The sequence below is a fragment of the Desmodus rotundus genome, chromosome 11 (genome assembly GCF_022682495.2).
Source record: "Desmodus rotundus isolate HL8 chromosome 11, HLdesRot8A.1, whole genome shotgun sequence".
In the NCBI taxonomy this organism is placed as follows: domain Eukaryota; kingdom Metazoa; phylum Chordata; class Mammalia; order Chiroptera; family Phyllostomidae; genus Desmodus; species Desmodus rotundus.
In genome coordinates this window covers 63,747,810-63,763,956 of record NC_071397.1, presented here as the reverse complement: position 1 = coordinate 63,763,956, position 16,147 = coordinate 63,747,810, and the positions used below count along the sequence as shown (strand labels likewise).

The following is a 16,147-nucleotide window of genomic DNA, read 5'->3' as shown; positions in this document are numbered from 1 at the left end:
CTTTATCATCCTTGAAAAGGAAAATATGAGCTATCTTTAGAGAACCTTGTTGTGTCAACAGTACCTACTATTTTCAGGCTAAAAAGAAGTAGGAAAAATTGGACAAAGACATCCTTCATTTTTTCCCCTCCAAAATGTATTAGGCATAAATACATTAGGTAGAAGGAAAACTAGTACAAAATAAACTCAAGTAGTTCTTGCTATTGAATCAAACCACCTATCTACAAATGATTTCCATTACAGCTTTTGTTTTAACTTATTTTTTCAAGTTTTATACATTATAATTCTTGTGTAGATGTTATAATGAGAAAATAAAGCAGACTAGCAAAACTGGCTGATATGTTGGAATCTGGGGGGCTTTTTAATCTCTCAAAACATCCAGAATGCATTTATAAAACTTGGAATAGTTTACTTTCAGCAACACATACACCTTTACCAATGTTAGTGATTTTAATAAGGGAAGAAAGGCTCCTTCGCTTATCATTTTATTTTCAGGATTTGTGTCTGCCAAGTAGAGAAGAATGTTATATTTGCTTCAAAAATGGGCATAGATTCCAAGCCATTTGGCTCAAGAGATGGTTTAAATAGGAATAAATGTAATATACCTTTAATTCTCTGAAATGAGAGAGAACTCCAACTGAGGTTTGGTCCAGGGCAAAGTCTGCTCTTGACACTGAAGAAAATCTATCACATTAATCCCAGCAGCTCAGAGTCCAAAGCCGCGTGAACAGAATGCTGAACGATAGGAAGTGTGAGAAGAATACCTTGAAAGAGACTTCTGAAACCAAATGACTGTTCAAAGAATACCAGGCCTTGTGTGGATTCCTGCAGCCCTTAAGGACAGAGATAAATAATTATGCTTGAGAAACAGCTAATTACAAATAACTCAAAGCATGAAAAGAAAAGCAAACTCTAGAATAACTTCCCTGCTCCAGTGTTAATGTGAGATGCCTCATAATGAAATAGTAGGGGTTTTTTAATTTCATTAATTTCATTTCAGTGGCAGAGAAGAGATGGAAAGGAAAATTATATTGCCAGAAAATTCTAGTTAGATTTGCTAAAGATGTTATCATGCACTATATTTAAAACAAAAATCTAATTGCTGTAATTTATCATACCTCTGGTTATTAAAACCATACTAATTTAAAGATTTTAATCGTTTGCCATTTTGTGCATTGTGACTTCTTAGAGGAGGCACTATGAAAATTTCTGGTTTGCGTTAGCCTTTGTGTGATTTTTTCAGGAACTCCTAACATGCATTAAACATATAATTGTGTTTACATCAGTAATAAAAGTTCCTTGTGTTTTCCTTTTAGTTTGTTCAATGAAATGTATGGACCTGCTTTATAATAGCTGAGCCGAATGTGTGAGAGCACAGGCTGCTGAATCCATTTTAATTCCCTGTTCACACATCTGGCCTTGTAAAGAGCAGGGTGGACCCCACCCTTCCGTTTGGATTAGAGAGAGGATTCTTTTCACAATTGGAGAAATTTAAAAGGAAAGATTCTGCTGACTTAGGTGTGAAATTTGCTCCTTGGTCTTGGGAAATCAGAGACTCATGAGACAGTCATGGAGGCCAGACTGCTCTTTGAAAAAGCAAGCATTATATAGCAGCCTCTCTGGCTGGCAGGAGAAAGGTAGGGGGGTAAGCAAGGGATCACACAATACCGACGAAAAAAACTGTCCCAGAATTAAAGATGGCCACTAACCAGGCGGAATATGTAGAGAGAAGGGAGTGTAGGGAAGAAAGCAGCCAGAGGCAAAATCATTTCTCTGCTGTAGGTGTGAGAGACTCAGGGAAACACAGCCGCAGCACAGGGGCTGCAACAAACTGTCCCCACCCTGGGAGAAGCTGGTGGTTTGATCTGGTTTTTATGTCTGTACCTAACAAGAAAAAACTATGGTCTTATATACCAGAGGATTCATGAGAGTAGCCTTATGATTTAATGCTGTGTGTATTTATTAAAATGTAACATTGTTCCAAAGCAAATATACATATAAGTTAGTTTCCTAATTCACAAGTTAGATTTACCTCCCGACGAAATCTATGATATTCAATGTGGTCGTAGATTCAAGGTCTAGAAGCCAGAGCTTAAAGATGCTTTGAAATACAGCTCTTTGGTGGGGAAATTAAAATTAAACTGGCTTGCTTAAGGCCACAGAGCCAGGACTAGGCCCCACAGCTTCTCAGTCCTAGTTCATTCCTTGTGTCACCTCCTTCCCATCCTCTCTGTGAACCTGCTCCTGTGAGAGCTATTTCCAACTGCTTTCCCCCCCCAACCCCACACGCAGTGTGGTGCTCGCTGCCTGACGAGTAACCAGGTGTTCTTTCTGCAGGTGCAAAGTTCCCCATTAAGTGGACAGCCCCCGAGGCAGCCCTGTATGGGAGGTTCACGATCAAGTCTGACGTGTGGTCTTTCGGAATCTTACTCACGGAGCTGGTCACCAAAGGAAGAGTGCCCTACCCAGGTAAGTGCAGGACCCAGCAGAAGTGGGCCTCTCATTGGATGATTTCTCATCACAGTTTGGGAAAATCTCGCCCCATGTGCCTTCTAAGTAAGCCTCATCCTCAGCTTTCTGCCTGAGCATGAGTTTGAAGAACATGGGCAGGTATTTGGCCAGAGAAAAGCAGAACTGGGAGCCACTGTGGTACGTAGACAAAGAGCCACCAGGAATCCTGTGCCAGGACTAACTCAGCTGGTGTGAGTGCTTTGGCCCACCCAGTTCAAGCAGTCTCTCCTGTCCCAGTAGGACTGTGTGTCTGTGGCTCCCAGAGCAGAAATGTCACGGGCAGAACCTCTGCCCGAATAGAGTGTGCAGACTCCTGGGAAAAAGAAGGAGAAAAGCCCCCACTGCTTTTTGGTTACTCTGTACCACTGACCCATGGAGTGAAGCTGGCAGGAAGATGCCAGGACCTGTTCTCTCTGCAGGCCCTGCCCCAGATGGCCAGAGAGAGCAGAGGCGCGTGCAAAATGCAATTTAGAGGCCACTCACTGCCCATTTCTGAACAGTCAAAAGATGCTATGCAAAAGCAAGTATAATGTAAAGGAATTTGAGATTCTAAGGCTCTGGAGTTTTTCTGAGGATCAGATTCCAAAGAAACCACAGGTTTAGGTTATTCACACTTAAATTCATTAATCTAGACAGATGGTGACGTAAAGGACACTCGTGCCATTTCACGTCCACGCTTTAGTGGTTATAGTGCAGGGACGATGTGCTTTCGGAAATGTTAAGGACATATTTTCCAGTTACTGCTGAGAGAAGAAAGAACGCAGCTCCCCCACATTCCCTGCCTAAGAAAGGAGCTTAAAAAAAAAAAAGGCAGCGATAGAACGATAGTGGAGATTAAAGAGGAATTGAGGTCTCTTGCAAATCCTGGATTTGTAATGGAATCTTTTCAGTCAGAGGAGCCAGTGAATGCAGATTAATTTGTAATCCCTTTGTTCATTTTTTGATTGTTTCTGGTCATCTTCAGAAAATGCAGAGAAGGAAAGAGGTTCTCTTTCTGGGTTGGTGTAGCCTTGAGTCTCCTAGGAGAGCCAGGTTGGCACAGAGTCAAAATTGACAAATTCCCTGTCTCTGAAGCGCCAGTACTGGGCGTTTAGAGATGCGAGTGGAAGTCAGCTTTATTGATGCCGCAGCAGCGGCTGCTCCCCGAGTGCACAAGTGGGAGCAGCCAGCCAGCTGGGAAGAAAGGGCTGCCCTGGAGGGGTCTGGAGCACAGCATGGGCACCTTTGAGTTGCTTCTCATGGGGAAATGTGCAGGTCTTGGGATTTTGCAGATGTGAAGGGACCTCTTTTTGTTGCCTGAATTTTGCACTAATTTCTCCCTGATCCCCCAGGTTTTATAATCACTCAGTGTGTTAAGTGCATTTGGGAGGAAAAGGTTAATTTTGTTTTGCGTTTCTGTGAAGCCTTTCCTTCCAGTGCTACAAGCTGCTTTTTGTTTCTCAGGGTGACGGGCAGAAGCTGAAACAAAGGGTGGGGGCAGGGGCCTCCGAGAAGGAAGGCAGGTGTGTGCTTCTGAGGGAGTGGCTCTTTATCAAGTTTGGGTTTAACATAAAGGAAATGGCCCTGTTTTACAGCTCAGACTAGGATTCGTTAATTCCGCATAGCATCAGTAAACTGAAACCATGCCAGGCTTTCTGCTCTGCCCGGGAAATAAGTACAAATAAGACATTCATATTCCCAGCCAACATTGACTAGAACCTTCCTGGGGCTGGGCACTGTTTTAGGCGCTGCAGGTAACGCAGTGAGCAAACAAATAAATGTAGCCCCTGCACTCATGAGCTTATAGTCAGGTGGATAAAATACGCCTCAAATCCAGGAAGAAATCATCCTTTTTCGTTACTTATTTATTATTAGAGGAAATCATCCTCAAGGGATGGATTACTTGAATTTACCCACTGTGGGCCCTGAATCTTAGTTCTGAAAATGGAGTCAGGGGTGCCTGAGCCGGGTATCTACAGAGAGGTACTGGAAGGGGCCTCTCACTCACCACCCTGTGAGGATGGCAGAGGAGCTCAAAATGAGAACTGAATCCCCTTTATTACGCACAGTTATGTACACTGAGCCGCTGCTGATGTGCAGGGGGCTTGATAGCTGCCCCCATTCTGTGAGGGTGTCAGACAGAAGAGGGGGCGGTATGAGGGAGGCTTCATGGAAAAGAAGGCAAGCAGGGTTCCCTCCTCTAGTTAAAGGAGGAAAAGCGTCCCAGACAAGGACAGGCACGTGGGAAGGCGCTGAGGCCTGGGCGGTGGCGCCAGTCCGGGAGCTGCGGGACAATGAGTCTGAGAAGAGGCTGTGAGCTGAAGCCTGGAGGTGCAGCAGGGAAGGCTGGCCACAGCCCATCCCGAGGGGCTGCGTGCACTGCCCCAGGGAGACCCACGGGCCTGGCTGGTTGGCAGTGGTGGCCAGGGAGCTGTGTCAGCAGGGGAGTGACATAAGCTATGCCTCACCACAGAAAATTGTCCCCAGGCCTGTTCCTCACCATGGGTGCTTCTTGTTTTTGTTTTTTAACATAGCTATAATCATATTTAATTGGACTTCTGAACCTCACAGTAAACTCTTCTTCAGGGAGAGGCTGTTACAGAAGGGTTCCAATTACAGGATTATTACCTTAATGAAGGATAACAATTCTTAAGGAACATACAATTTCATTAAGCTCCATCCAAATGTCACTGTGGAAGGAAGGCCTTCCCCTGCGCATTCTTGCTGCCATTGGCGTGGCCACGGTAGCCATTGTGAGCTGCTGACGGGCGCTTCTCTGCTGCACTGAGTCCTGCTGCCTGCTGGTGGTGCCCAGGCCAGACCCTGAGCCCCTGTCCATCAGAACTTCTGTTCCAACCTCTCCACTTAGTAACTTTGCAGTTGGCTGGAGTATATTTTCAGTTGTTTTTTATCTTTTCCAAGAACGGTTGGTGGTGGTACATTTTTCTGAGTTCTTTCATACCTGAGAATGGCCTTGTGTTGCCTTCACACAGAGAAAAGGTACTTTGGCTGTTAGGTGAGGATGGAGGTCGAGGGAGGAGGCGGTGACGTATAAATGGGCTTTATAAAGCTTTCCAGGCATTTCTGCCCAGCATGAAAGAAGGTCCAGAGTAAGAATCAGAGGGGGAACTTAGAATGTAGTATGTGAGGTGTGAGCAAATGAAGAGCAAAAGGGAGAAGGAGACAATAAAACATTGGATTGCTTGGTTAGTTAGTAAGTTTTATAAAAGGAATGGATTAGAAGGAAGGGGAGAAGGACAAGTTTGAATTGAATCAGAGCCTTAAAGCCAAAGAAAAAATATTGAAACATGACACTGAGATTAACAGGGAGGAGTCACATCACCCTACCAGACAAGAGGGTTGCTTTAGAGATGTGTGACAAGGACAGCTCTGTGTTACAAATTCCCTGTAGCAGCCTGACCTGAATGCATTCTCAGCACAGCAGTCCAGCTTGCTTTTCTGTAAGCCAAGGTTCACAGCCACTCTTTGCGCCAAGGTTGGAGCTGATTTTGTACTGATGGATTGTGGTGTATGAGAAAGGAAACACACCAAAAAAGCAATTTTGTGGTGCCGGTGCATAAAATCAGCATTGTGCATTTTAACCTGTCATTTCACCTACAGGTTTTTCTTCTCTTTGCCTCCACTGCCACTGCCCCCTGTCAGGCTGTCATCCACTCCTGCAGTGACGTCTTCATGGGACTTCCTGCTTTCAGCCTCCCCACCTCCTCCACCCCCACCACCATTCTATCATTGTCACCACCAGTTATTATCCCAGAAAACACAGACCCAGCTGCCCTACTCAGCTAGTTAAAAACATCCACAGCTTCCCTTTACCTTCCAAATAAACCCCAGAAGCCTTAGTTTTGCATAGTCCTCCTTAATAACCCTTTCTGCAGTCATTCCACAAATATTTATTGAGCACCTACAATATGCTAAGTACTGTCAGGCACCAAGAGTACAGCATGAGCCAGTGGACAAAAACTCCTGCCCGCATGAACTGTTATTCTTCTTGGAAGAGACAGACAATAAGTGTAAATAAGCCAAATATATTCAGTGTTGGCTAGCCGTAATAGACACGGAGAAAATAAGACAAGGAGGAGGATAGAGGGTATCAGGAAAGGGTGGCAAGGAGGACCTCACTGGGAAGGTGATATCTGAGTAAAGACCTGAAGGAAGCAGAAGCAAGGTGCAAACCAGGTGGATATGGGGGAAGAAGGATTCCTTTGAGAACTTTGAGCACGAAGGCCCTGAAGAGCTGCAAGGTGGCAGGTGTGGCTGGAGCAGAGGGAGCAGGAGGTACGAAAGGCCTCAGGTCAGATCAGATAGAGCTTCCTGGGTCATTGTTAGGACTTCCGCTTTTACTCTTAGGTGATATGGGAGTCCTTGAGGTGCTTTGAGTGGGAGAGTGACATGACCTGGCTTACAATTTTCTCTTGACATACCCTCATCCTTCATACCAAGAGATCTCTCTTGCATATGCTGATCTCTCTTCTCAGCTTTACTGTCTGCCTCAGAATCCTTCGAAGCCCAACACAATCACCTCCTTTAGAGGTAGCCTTCTCCATGTCCAGATGGAATGGGTTGTCCCTTCTGCTTGCTTCCATGATACCCTGTACACTCTTTGGAAGCTTCTATGTGTGTGTATTTTCCAGTATCTCTGAACAATTGGAGGGGAAGGGAGCTCCTGTTATCTGTTCCCAATGCCCAGCACAGTGTCTGCCCCATAGTAGAGTGGACAAGTATGTATAAGTGGGTGGGTGGGTGGGTGGATGGGAGAGGGGAAAGAAGAGGATCATGCCCATGAGGTTTCTGAAACAAGGTTGTTTAATTCAGCCTATTTCAACTCCGATCCGTCATCTCCACGTATAAATATAGCTTGTATTTTCCCAGGCATGAGACAGTCTCCATCCTCAAAGTTGCCAGGGAAATTGACCCTGCAGTGGGTTCAGACGCAATGTTCCAGCCCCATTCTAGGCAGCATGTCCCAGCCATTCTGTGTGCTGGCTCTCAACTGAACAGCTGCTTTGTGAGTTTGGCAGGATCTGGCAAAGCTTGAACATTCTCTTAAACACATCACATTTATCATGCACTTGAAGCACTTTCAAATCTTTTAGCAAGTGACAGCTGCCTGACTTTCTTGAATGCATCTAGTCACTTCAGAATGACTTGAGGAAGCAAGGGAAATTAGTGAAAACACAGTATCTTCCTTAAAGAATTAGAAGTCCTACCCTTGCCCTCCCTATGCCCCACTCAGATACGCTAGAGCCCTGAACCATAGGCACATGTTCCTATGTACCCAGCAGCCTGTCAGCAGCCTTTTTCCTGGTGGGCCCAACATGCCTATAGGAGCAGCTTTTTCTTGGGGTAGGAGGAGGTTAGGAGTTAACAGCCAAGAGAATGGAAAGCAGGACGCTACCTCAAATCCTAGCCCGGAGGGTTTTCTCCCTTGCCTTCACTACTCCCATCCACAGCCCTCCAGACTTCCCCTTTCAGTTCATGGTGGTGCCTCAGAAAAGAAATCCTGCCTGGAAGGCCCAGGAATCATGGTGTCACCTCCCCCGACAAGGTTTCTCTGGGCCGGTGTGGCTGATGAGAGGGGGAGAGGATGGAGCAGAAGGCGAGGGAAGAGGACAGCGGCCCAAAAAGGGCTCCACTGCTGAGTCCTGTGTTCTGGCCTGCGTTCTGCCCCTCATTCTCCGCTCTGCGTTTCCTTGGCTTTCCTCATGGCTACTTCATGTTCTTTTTCACGTCTCCTTTTCTGGGACAAAGGAGTCCTTTATGATACTGCATTATCTACCTTAAATAATTTCTGTGTATTATGGTACCTGAGTAGCATCATTTCTGTACTTATTAACATAGTGGGTTTAATAAAAGTCGCTGACCTGAGGTTATCTGGTAAGACAGGGAAAGAGAAACAAAGCTTGTCATTATCGTGCCTTCTCATTCTCAAGGTCTCTCCTTTATTTTCATCCGAACAGCATCTGTCTACCCAAAATGTGTGCTGTGGTCCTATACCAAAACCTAACGTAAAGTGTCCTGCTTGTTACCCAGTGAGACAACCAGAGCGTATGATGCTCCGGTAGCAGGTGTTCGTGCTGAGTAAGCTCCATCACCTTAGTCCCGCTTCCTTCCACCTGGCACCAGCACAGTCCTGCTCAACAGACGCTAGACAGAAGGGCCTTCTGCAGGGTTCATGCTGAGAAGCCAGGGGAGCCTCTGACAGAAGGCCTTACGCACAATATATTATCATTTCCTCTAAATGCAAAGCTCAGTTTTCAAAAGTCATCTGGACGTCTCATAACCTGAACATCATTCCCATTGTTAAAGTGCTCAGCTATTTACATGGCACAAAGATCCAGGCTCTTGCAGCCCACAGTCAAATCCAGATGCAAACCTGAACAGGTAATGGTTAAAAATCCTTGATTGTGCAGAGATGGGCCCTCTGAGACCCATACAAGGAAGCTGCACAAATGGAAAGCTGTGCAGCAAAACTCTCTTCTTTCATATGAGACTTTTTCCCAAACAGTTGAAAGCACCATGAATGCTGAGGTATTTTGTTGACAAATGGAGAAACTGAGGCCAGGGAGATCAAGTCACCTACCGAGAGACACAGTGAGAGATACAGTTGGAAGTAGTGAAGTGGCCGTGCCCATGAAAACGAAGAGGTTTTCTCCCCTAAAGAATTAAAAGAAAAAGAGGGGAGGCTCTACCGAGTTAACATGTAGCTCAAAGAAGAGGAATAGGAAAGTTTAAAAGCGGGGGAGAGAAACAGAAGGGGAGAAGAGAAAGAAATACACACCCGTGAAAATGGACTCTGTTGGCAACAAGACACAGTAAGGGTTGGAAAGTGAGAGTTGGAAACTTGACCTGAATTCGGAAACTAAGAGGAAGCCAGCAAAATGATTTAAGAAAGGGTAATAGAATCATAATGGCAGGAAGTGAGTACAGTCCACATGGCTGGAGAATCTCAGCTGCAGTGTTTTGGGCAGACTGACTGAAAACGGTGCCATCAGACCATGTTGAAACCCTAAAATCCATGGTGACAGGGGGCCTCCATGGAGGATCTAGGGAAAGAGGATAGCATAGCAAACCCTGGCGCAGAAGGCTATACAGGTTTTCTGCAAACTGAGCGCCCCTGTGCTGTGCCCAGTGGGAGTTACCCACGGAAACGGCCCACTTTACTGACCGACTCCAGTGAGGGAGCGGGAGGGCCTCGCCCCGCCGTGGGGGCAGAGGAGGACAGCGTTGGAGTCAGACTGGCAGGGCATCTGTGCTTGCCGGCAGCCAAGCCCTCGCCAATTCTCTGACGTGGAGGGTGGGAACCTGGGACTCTCCTGGACACAATTTGTGAATATGACAATTCCTGGGCTCAGCCACCAGGGGCTGGCAGGAAATACTCTCCTGTGGAGAAATGGCCTCTGTTGCAGCTCCCACTAGGAAGCCTGGAGGCCCAACCACTGATGACAGTGCTTCCTGAAAACATGCCCATATACCAAGGGTTTTTTTCAAAGATTTTACTTATTTATTTTTAGAGAGCAGGGAAGGGAGGGAGAAAGAGGGGGAGAGAAAAATTGATGTGAGAGAAACATCAATCAGTTGCCTCCCATATGACTGGGACCAAACCCACAATCCAGGCATGTGCCCTGACTGGGAATTGAACTGACAACCTTTTGTTTTGTGGGAAAATGCCCAACTAACCGAGCCACACCACTCAGGGCCCATACATCATGTTTTAAAGTCTCTGTCTTTCCTATTTCTCTGGCATTCTTCCCACTGAAAATGAGAAAAAAAGGAAAACCATTCCCAAGTACCCTCCTCCCTCACTGTCCACTCCACTTAGAAAAGTACGATAAAAAGATTCTTCCCTCCCAGTACACCTGTCCCTCAAGACGCTTCCGACTGCCTGGCCCCCACGCTCTTGTATATTTCCTTCCCAATCCCTGCCCTTCCCCTCGCAGGTACAGGCAAAGCCAATGTTTTAGGGAAAGTGGCTAAAAGAGAGGAAATAGCCCTGGTCAATGCGGTTCAGTTGGTTAGAGCGTCATCCCATAACTGAAAGGTTGCAGCTTCAATTCCCAGTCGGGGCTCATATCTAGGTTGGGGGTTCGGTCCCCAATCCAGACATGTACGGCCCCTGGTCTGGGCACATGTGGGAGGCATCCGATTGATGCGTCTCTCTCACATTGATGTTTCTCTCTCCCCCTTCCTCTCTCTCTAGAAATCAATGGGGGAAAAATGTCTTCAGGTGAGGATTAAAAAGGAAGAAAAATAACAGTTTTCTGTGTAACAAAAATATGAAACCATCTAAAATTTTAAAAATGCAATAGGCTGATCTTTATAGTAGTATACAGAGTAAAATCCACTTTGGCTAAAAAAGAAATTCTTGAAGTAAATATGATTTTTCAAAGTTTGTGTAACTACATTCTCATACTGTTTTTTAAATCTGAACACAATCCATTTAAATCGACTATTGTTCGGGAAGCAAAAACTAGCCTACGCCTTGCTAAGTGGGCATCTCTTGACTGTGGTGCCAGGTTCGCAGGTCAGCCTGTATGGGTTCTGGCTTATGGATGGTTGAAAACAAGCTAGTCCCATTCAGATTGTCATTATCAGCCAACTACATTGTCTCAGACCCCTTTTTGCTGGCAAAGCTGTCATTAGTATGTCCCTATTTGGCCCAGTGCACAGAATTCATTACGTGTGATCTCCATACTCTGAGAGGCCTGTGCAGAGAGAGCATGAGAAGAGAAAGGAGAGGAGCTGAAGAATGAAAAGGACCATGCCCCTGAGCCGACAGGGTGGGGCGGCCAGCGTCCTGCGGAGTTACAGCACAGTCCCCTGTCCCCCGGCTACGACCACCCAGGAAGCAGGCTGCCTCGGGAGATGCTACAGTTGAGGGCCGAGTTGCTATGTCTGCTGTGTCCTAGGCTTGGACAGAGCACTGGAAAAATAGGCTTGACCCAAGTGGTCAATTAAACTTTCTGTGTTGGAGATTGAGTTTAGAGTTCTTAAAAAATACATGAAATCTTTCCATTTGAGTAGTTTTGTCTAATTCAATGAAACATTTACAGACATACGCTCCACAGAGCAATAGGAGAATGAGTACGGAAACCCTGTAGGGCCATTTTGGACAGTCTCGGTGCCAGAATAAAGCATTAAAAGGTGTTGGGGCGGGGGAGGGGCTGTCAGACCTTCTGAGGTTCAGACCTTCTGCTGTCTTTCCTCCAGTTCCTACAGGCCCCTGGCAAGGGCGGGAACAAGGGGCATCTGTGCGGGTTCAGGCCACGTGGCTTCTGAGATACTATGAAACCAAGGAAACACTTGGGAGAGTGCCAGTCCTGATATGTGGTTATGCCCTTCCCTACCCTTTCTGGGCTGGCTGGAGTGTGGTGGCTGCTGTCACTCCCGCCAGGACTTCCCAGCCAAGACCCTTGGGACCGCATGTGCTCCCAGAATGAGACTTTTTTTTTAAAAAGACCATACAGTGCGTAGACCATGCATTATATAACACCCTAGGAAAGTCTGGAGCAGCACTCTGCATTCAAATGTATTCTTCCTTCCGCGGCAATGTGTATGAACAAAGAGAACAGTAAATGGCCTCACACTGCGTCAGGTTTTATGTCCGAAAGAGGTCAGTTCAGACCAGTTCTGCTGCCAAGTGAGTTAGTAACAGGCACTTTTGGTTTGCAGAGCTTGTTGGGTTTGCGGACTGGGGCTAAGGAATCGCGGGCCCCTCCCTCACCCCGTTTGTCCAGAGCACTACAGGACGTTCTCCTGGCAGCGCCAGGTTCCTCCCCTTGCTCCAGTTCCCTGCCGCATCCTGAGTTTTCAAAACGAGTTTCCACCAGTTGGAGCTAATTAAGCTAATTAGCCACGGAGCTGACCAGACATCCAACTGAAGAGGGCACCTGTAAAGTCATGCCTGCTGTGGGGGGCAGGGGACCAGACGCGTGCACCAAACCTCTCCCTAAAATAAAGATGATCCCAAAGTGAGAGGGAAGGCCTACTTCAACACAGTGGGAGTAATGTGTGGATCTTACCACCTGAAGAAGTTAGAGTGGCAGAGAGTCAGAAAGCATCCTGGCAGGACTTGTGCAAGCATGAGACTGACAGCCACGAGAGCCAAGATAAACCCGGCTCCCACAGGAACAGCAGAACAAAGACTTGGCAGCAGATCCCAAAGTCTGGGTGTCCCCTGCCCAGGGAGATAGGGTCGTGCCCTGGGCCCAGCTCCTCTGATGAGGCTTACAGGGTTCTAGCTGGGGGCCGCCGCCTCCTGCCCAGCTAAAGGGAGCTGCTACACACATACGCTGTGTCCTGCTGGCTGTGCCCCTGAGAGACAGGGAAAGAAATCTAGGTTTCCGTACAGCTTAAAATTAGGTTCTTGCTTTTGTAAACTGACTGGGTCAGAAGTTGGGGAGGATTCCAGATAACAGGCTCAGGGCCAAGGAGCAGCCAAAACATACAAGGGCTTGGCAAGCAATGGCAGAACGTGATATGGCTCAACAGGGAAGGAAAACTAGAGAATAGTGCCTGGCGGTGACTGGGACCAGGGTCAGGACCTTCGCCTCACCCCGAGTGTGTTTCCTGTTCTGTCAAGAAGGCCAGCATGTGGGGAGGCTGCACTCTGCACGCAGTGAGCCGTCTCTCAGATCGCCTCCTGTTCGTGCCGCGCAGCCCGATGTTTCAGAGGGCCGCAGAGGTCTCACATGATAGATGGCCTGTCCAAGATCATCAGTAAACACAGGCCCTGGAGATGCCTTGTCTCCCCATCAGAGTCACCAAGCCTCAGGGTCACTGGGCCAGACCGTGCCCAGCCATGGTGGCATGATGGCAGATCTTGGACAGCAGGGCATCAAGAGCTTGCCCAGGTAGGAGGAAAGCTAATTTATGAAGTTTATTAATGGAACTTGTACATGCTATAAACAAGGAGTGTGTTTTCATTCCATGGATTTCTTTTTGTCTGCTTCATTCACATTTCTTTGTCATCTTGATTGAAGTGTAATTTGCATACAGTAAAATTCAACAATTTTAAGAATACAGTGAGTTTTGACAAACATAAGCAGTCGCACCACCACATACAGGATACAGGACAGATACTGCCTATGGACTAAATCCAGCTCCACCCTGTTTTTCTTTTGTACGTTTTTAAAAAGTTAGAAAAAAAAAAAGAATATGCAGCAGAGATTGCATGCAGCCCACGAAGCCTAAAATATTTACTACCTGGCCTTTACAGGACTAGTTTGCTGACCCCTGATAGAAAACATGCCCATCACCCCTCAGTGCTCCCTGCAGCCCCCCAGCAGGCATCCCCTCCCCCTCTCCCCTGGCAACCACTGATCTGCTTTCTATCACTGCAGTTTTGCCTTTTCTAGAATTTCATATAAATGAGATCATACGGTATGTTACCTTTTGTGTCTGGCTTCTTTCACTTATAACACTTTTGAGATCCATCATCTGGGTTTTGTGTGTATCAGAAGTGCGTTCCTTTTTTATTTCTGAGTGGTGTGGTGTCCTTTTAAAGGCAGGGTTCCACCCTGGATCCCTCACCGTGGTTTAAAATGCAGGCTCAAAATAGAAGAAAGAGGAGATGCAGGGCTTGGTGGCCGGCAGGCGCCCACTCTCACCGCCCCTGTCTTTATAGGCATGAACAACCGGGAGGTGCTGGAGCAGGTGGAGCGCGGCTACAGGATGCCCTGTCCACAGGACTGCCCCATCTCTCTGCATGAGCTCATGATCCACTGCTGGAAAAAGGACCCAGAAGAACGGCCCACTTTCGAGTACTTACAGGGCTTCCTAGAAGACTACTTCACAGCCACAGAGCCCCAGTACCAGCCTGGTGAAAACCTGTAAGACATGGGTCAGCAGAGAGAGGCCTTGTCCCAGAGGCCTCCGCCCCCTCCCCATTAGCTTTCAATTCTGTAGCCAGCTGCTCCGGGGCAGCGAGAACAGTCCAGGATCAGATTGCATGTGACTCTGAAGCTGACGAACTTCCATGGCCCTCACTTGTCCCCACATCCGAACCTCTGTGAAGCATACGAGACAGAACCTTGTTATTTCTCAGACTTTGGAAAATGCATTGTATCGATGTTATGTAAAAGGCCAAACCTCTGTTCAGTGTAAATAGTTACTCCAGTGCCAACAATCCTAATGCTTTCCTTTTTTAAAAATGCAAATCCTATGTGATTTTAACTCTGTCTTTACCTGATTCAACTAAAAAAAAAAAGTATTATTTTCCAAAAGTGGCCTCTTTGTCTAAACAATAAAATTTTTTTTCATGTTTTAACAAAAACCAATCAGGACAGATGTTTGTTTCTTTTCCTTTTTTATAAATATGAATACACATAATATTTATGTCCCTGTACATGTACCATGTGGGTGCTAACGTGGAGACCATGGCCAACCTGGGCCACAGAGCTTCAGGCCCCAGAGTCTGGATTTTACTGCAAAATCAGCATAAAAGCACTGGTGTTATTCTGAAAAACCGGTGGCCTCATTTTTGGCTTTTTCAGAGCATGATTTTTTTTTTTAACTTGGATTGCTCTCTTTGGTTCATGTCCATACCTATAGATGGCTGTTACGTTGACTCTTTTCAGCAGCCCCTGAACTGAATCCACAAGTTCTGTTTCCAGTATTAGCTTCGACCTAACTGCGATTTGTTCTTAAAACTTAAAAGTGAGCATATTTAAGCCAGCAAACAGCCACTACTACCAGGGGAACTGGAAGATGGATACCACACAAACTTCTTGTATAAAAATATGAATGCTGAAATGTTTCAAACTTTTTTATTTAATAAATCTTGTAACCACATTTAAATGATCTAAAACCCATAGCATTGTAGTCATGGCGACCTGCTAAACTTTCTCATGCAACTAAAACTTACGGGGAAGATGAGGGTGGGGGTTGTACATTTCCTGTTGTAAAATAAGTGTTTTAAATGTCCTGTACTGCTAATGAAATGACTTTCTATATGTCCAAGAATTCTCCAGTGGAATAACTATGCACTACTTGACATTTCATGGGGATGCACAAAAAAAAAAAGTATTACATTTTTAGTTGCTGTTTGTACCAACCTTGAATTACATGTTTAACAACAAATCAAAAAGCCTATTTCTATTGAGTTTTTAATACTGAGTAGCAACTCTGAAGTCTTAATTACTTTTTCTGTTATGATTTATTTGTGAGTTTACATTTTTAAATTGTTTAACTTTCTTAATTTAGTAATTAAAAAGAGAACATTTTACATTTGAATTTTTTTTTGTTCATTTGTTTAAATATGGAAGGTACTCTGGTAGTGACATATCTGTTCCATGCCAGGTGCAAGAGAGTCACCTGGGGAATTAACTATTGTGCGACAGTTTCCAAATGACAGGAACATTCGGGACACCTGGAGTGCTTTTTCTTTTCTTCCTGGGAAAGGCTAGGCTATTGTCTAGCTAATTCAGAGGACTGTTAAAGTATGAGTAGGCTTACCTTAACATTTTAATTTATCAGACATTAACTGGAATTTTCTGTGTCCCACTTGTAGGAGAAAGAGACAATTACAAGGAGAATGAGACGTTACTCGAGAGTCTTTCTTGTCCTGGAGTCAGTCTATATGTTTCCCAGTGTCCCTCCACCTCTGTGATGCAGTTGCTAAGCAGGGAAACAGACTGGT

The 16,147-nt window shown here is 45.9% G+C and overlaps 1 protein-coding gene across 8 annotated transcripts in view; it reads left to right on the top strand.

Moving 5' to 3' along the window:
* The window catches only part of FYN (FYN proto-oncogene, Src family tyrosine kinase), a 201,274-nt gene extending 185,533 nt beyond the window's left edge, over positions 1 to 15,741 (top strand). For 6 of the 8 annotated variants that reach the window (XM_053913814.1, XM_053913813.1, XM_053913815.2 and 3 more), the window contains 2 exons: positions 2,338 to 2,469; positions 14,135 to 15,647. In XM_053913814.1, the coding sequence (XP_053769789.1) occupies positions 2,338 to 2,469; positions 14,135 to 14,343 (341 nt within the window). In that variant the 3' untranslated portion in view covers positions 14,344 to 15,647. Of the gene's footprint in view, positions 1 to 2,337; positions 2,470 to 14,134 lie in introns of all 8 variants that reach the window. The other 2 variants (XM_053913819.1, XM_053913818.1) reach the window with 1 other exon arrangement.
* Positions 15,742 to 16,147: the final 406 nt, after the last annotated feature.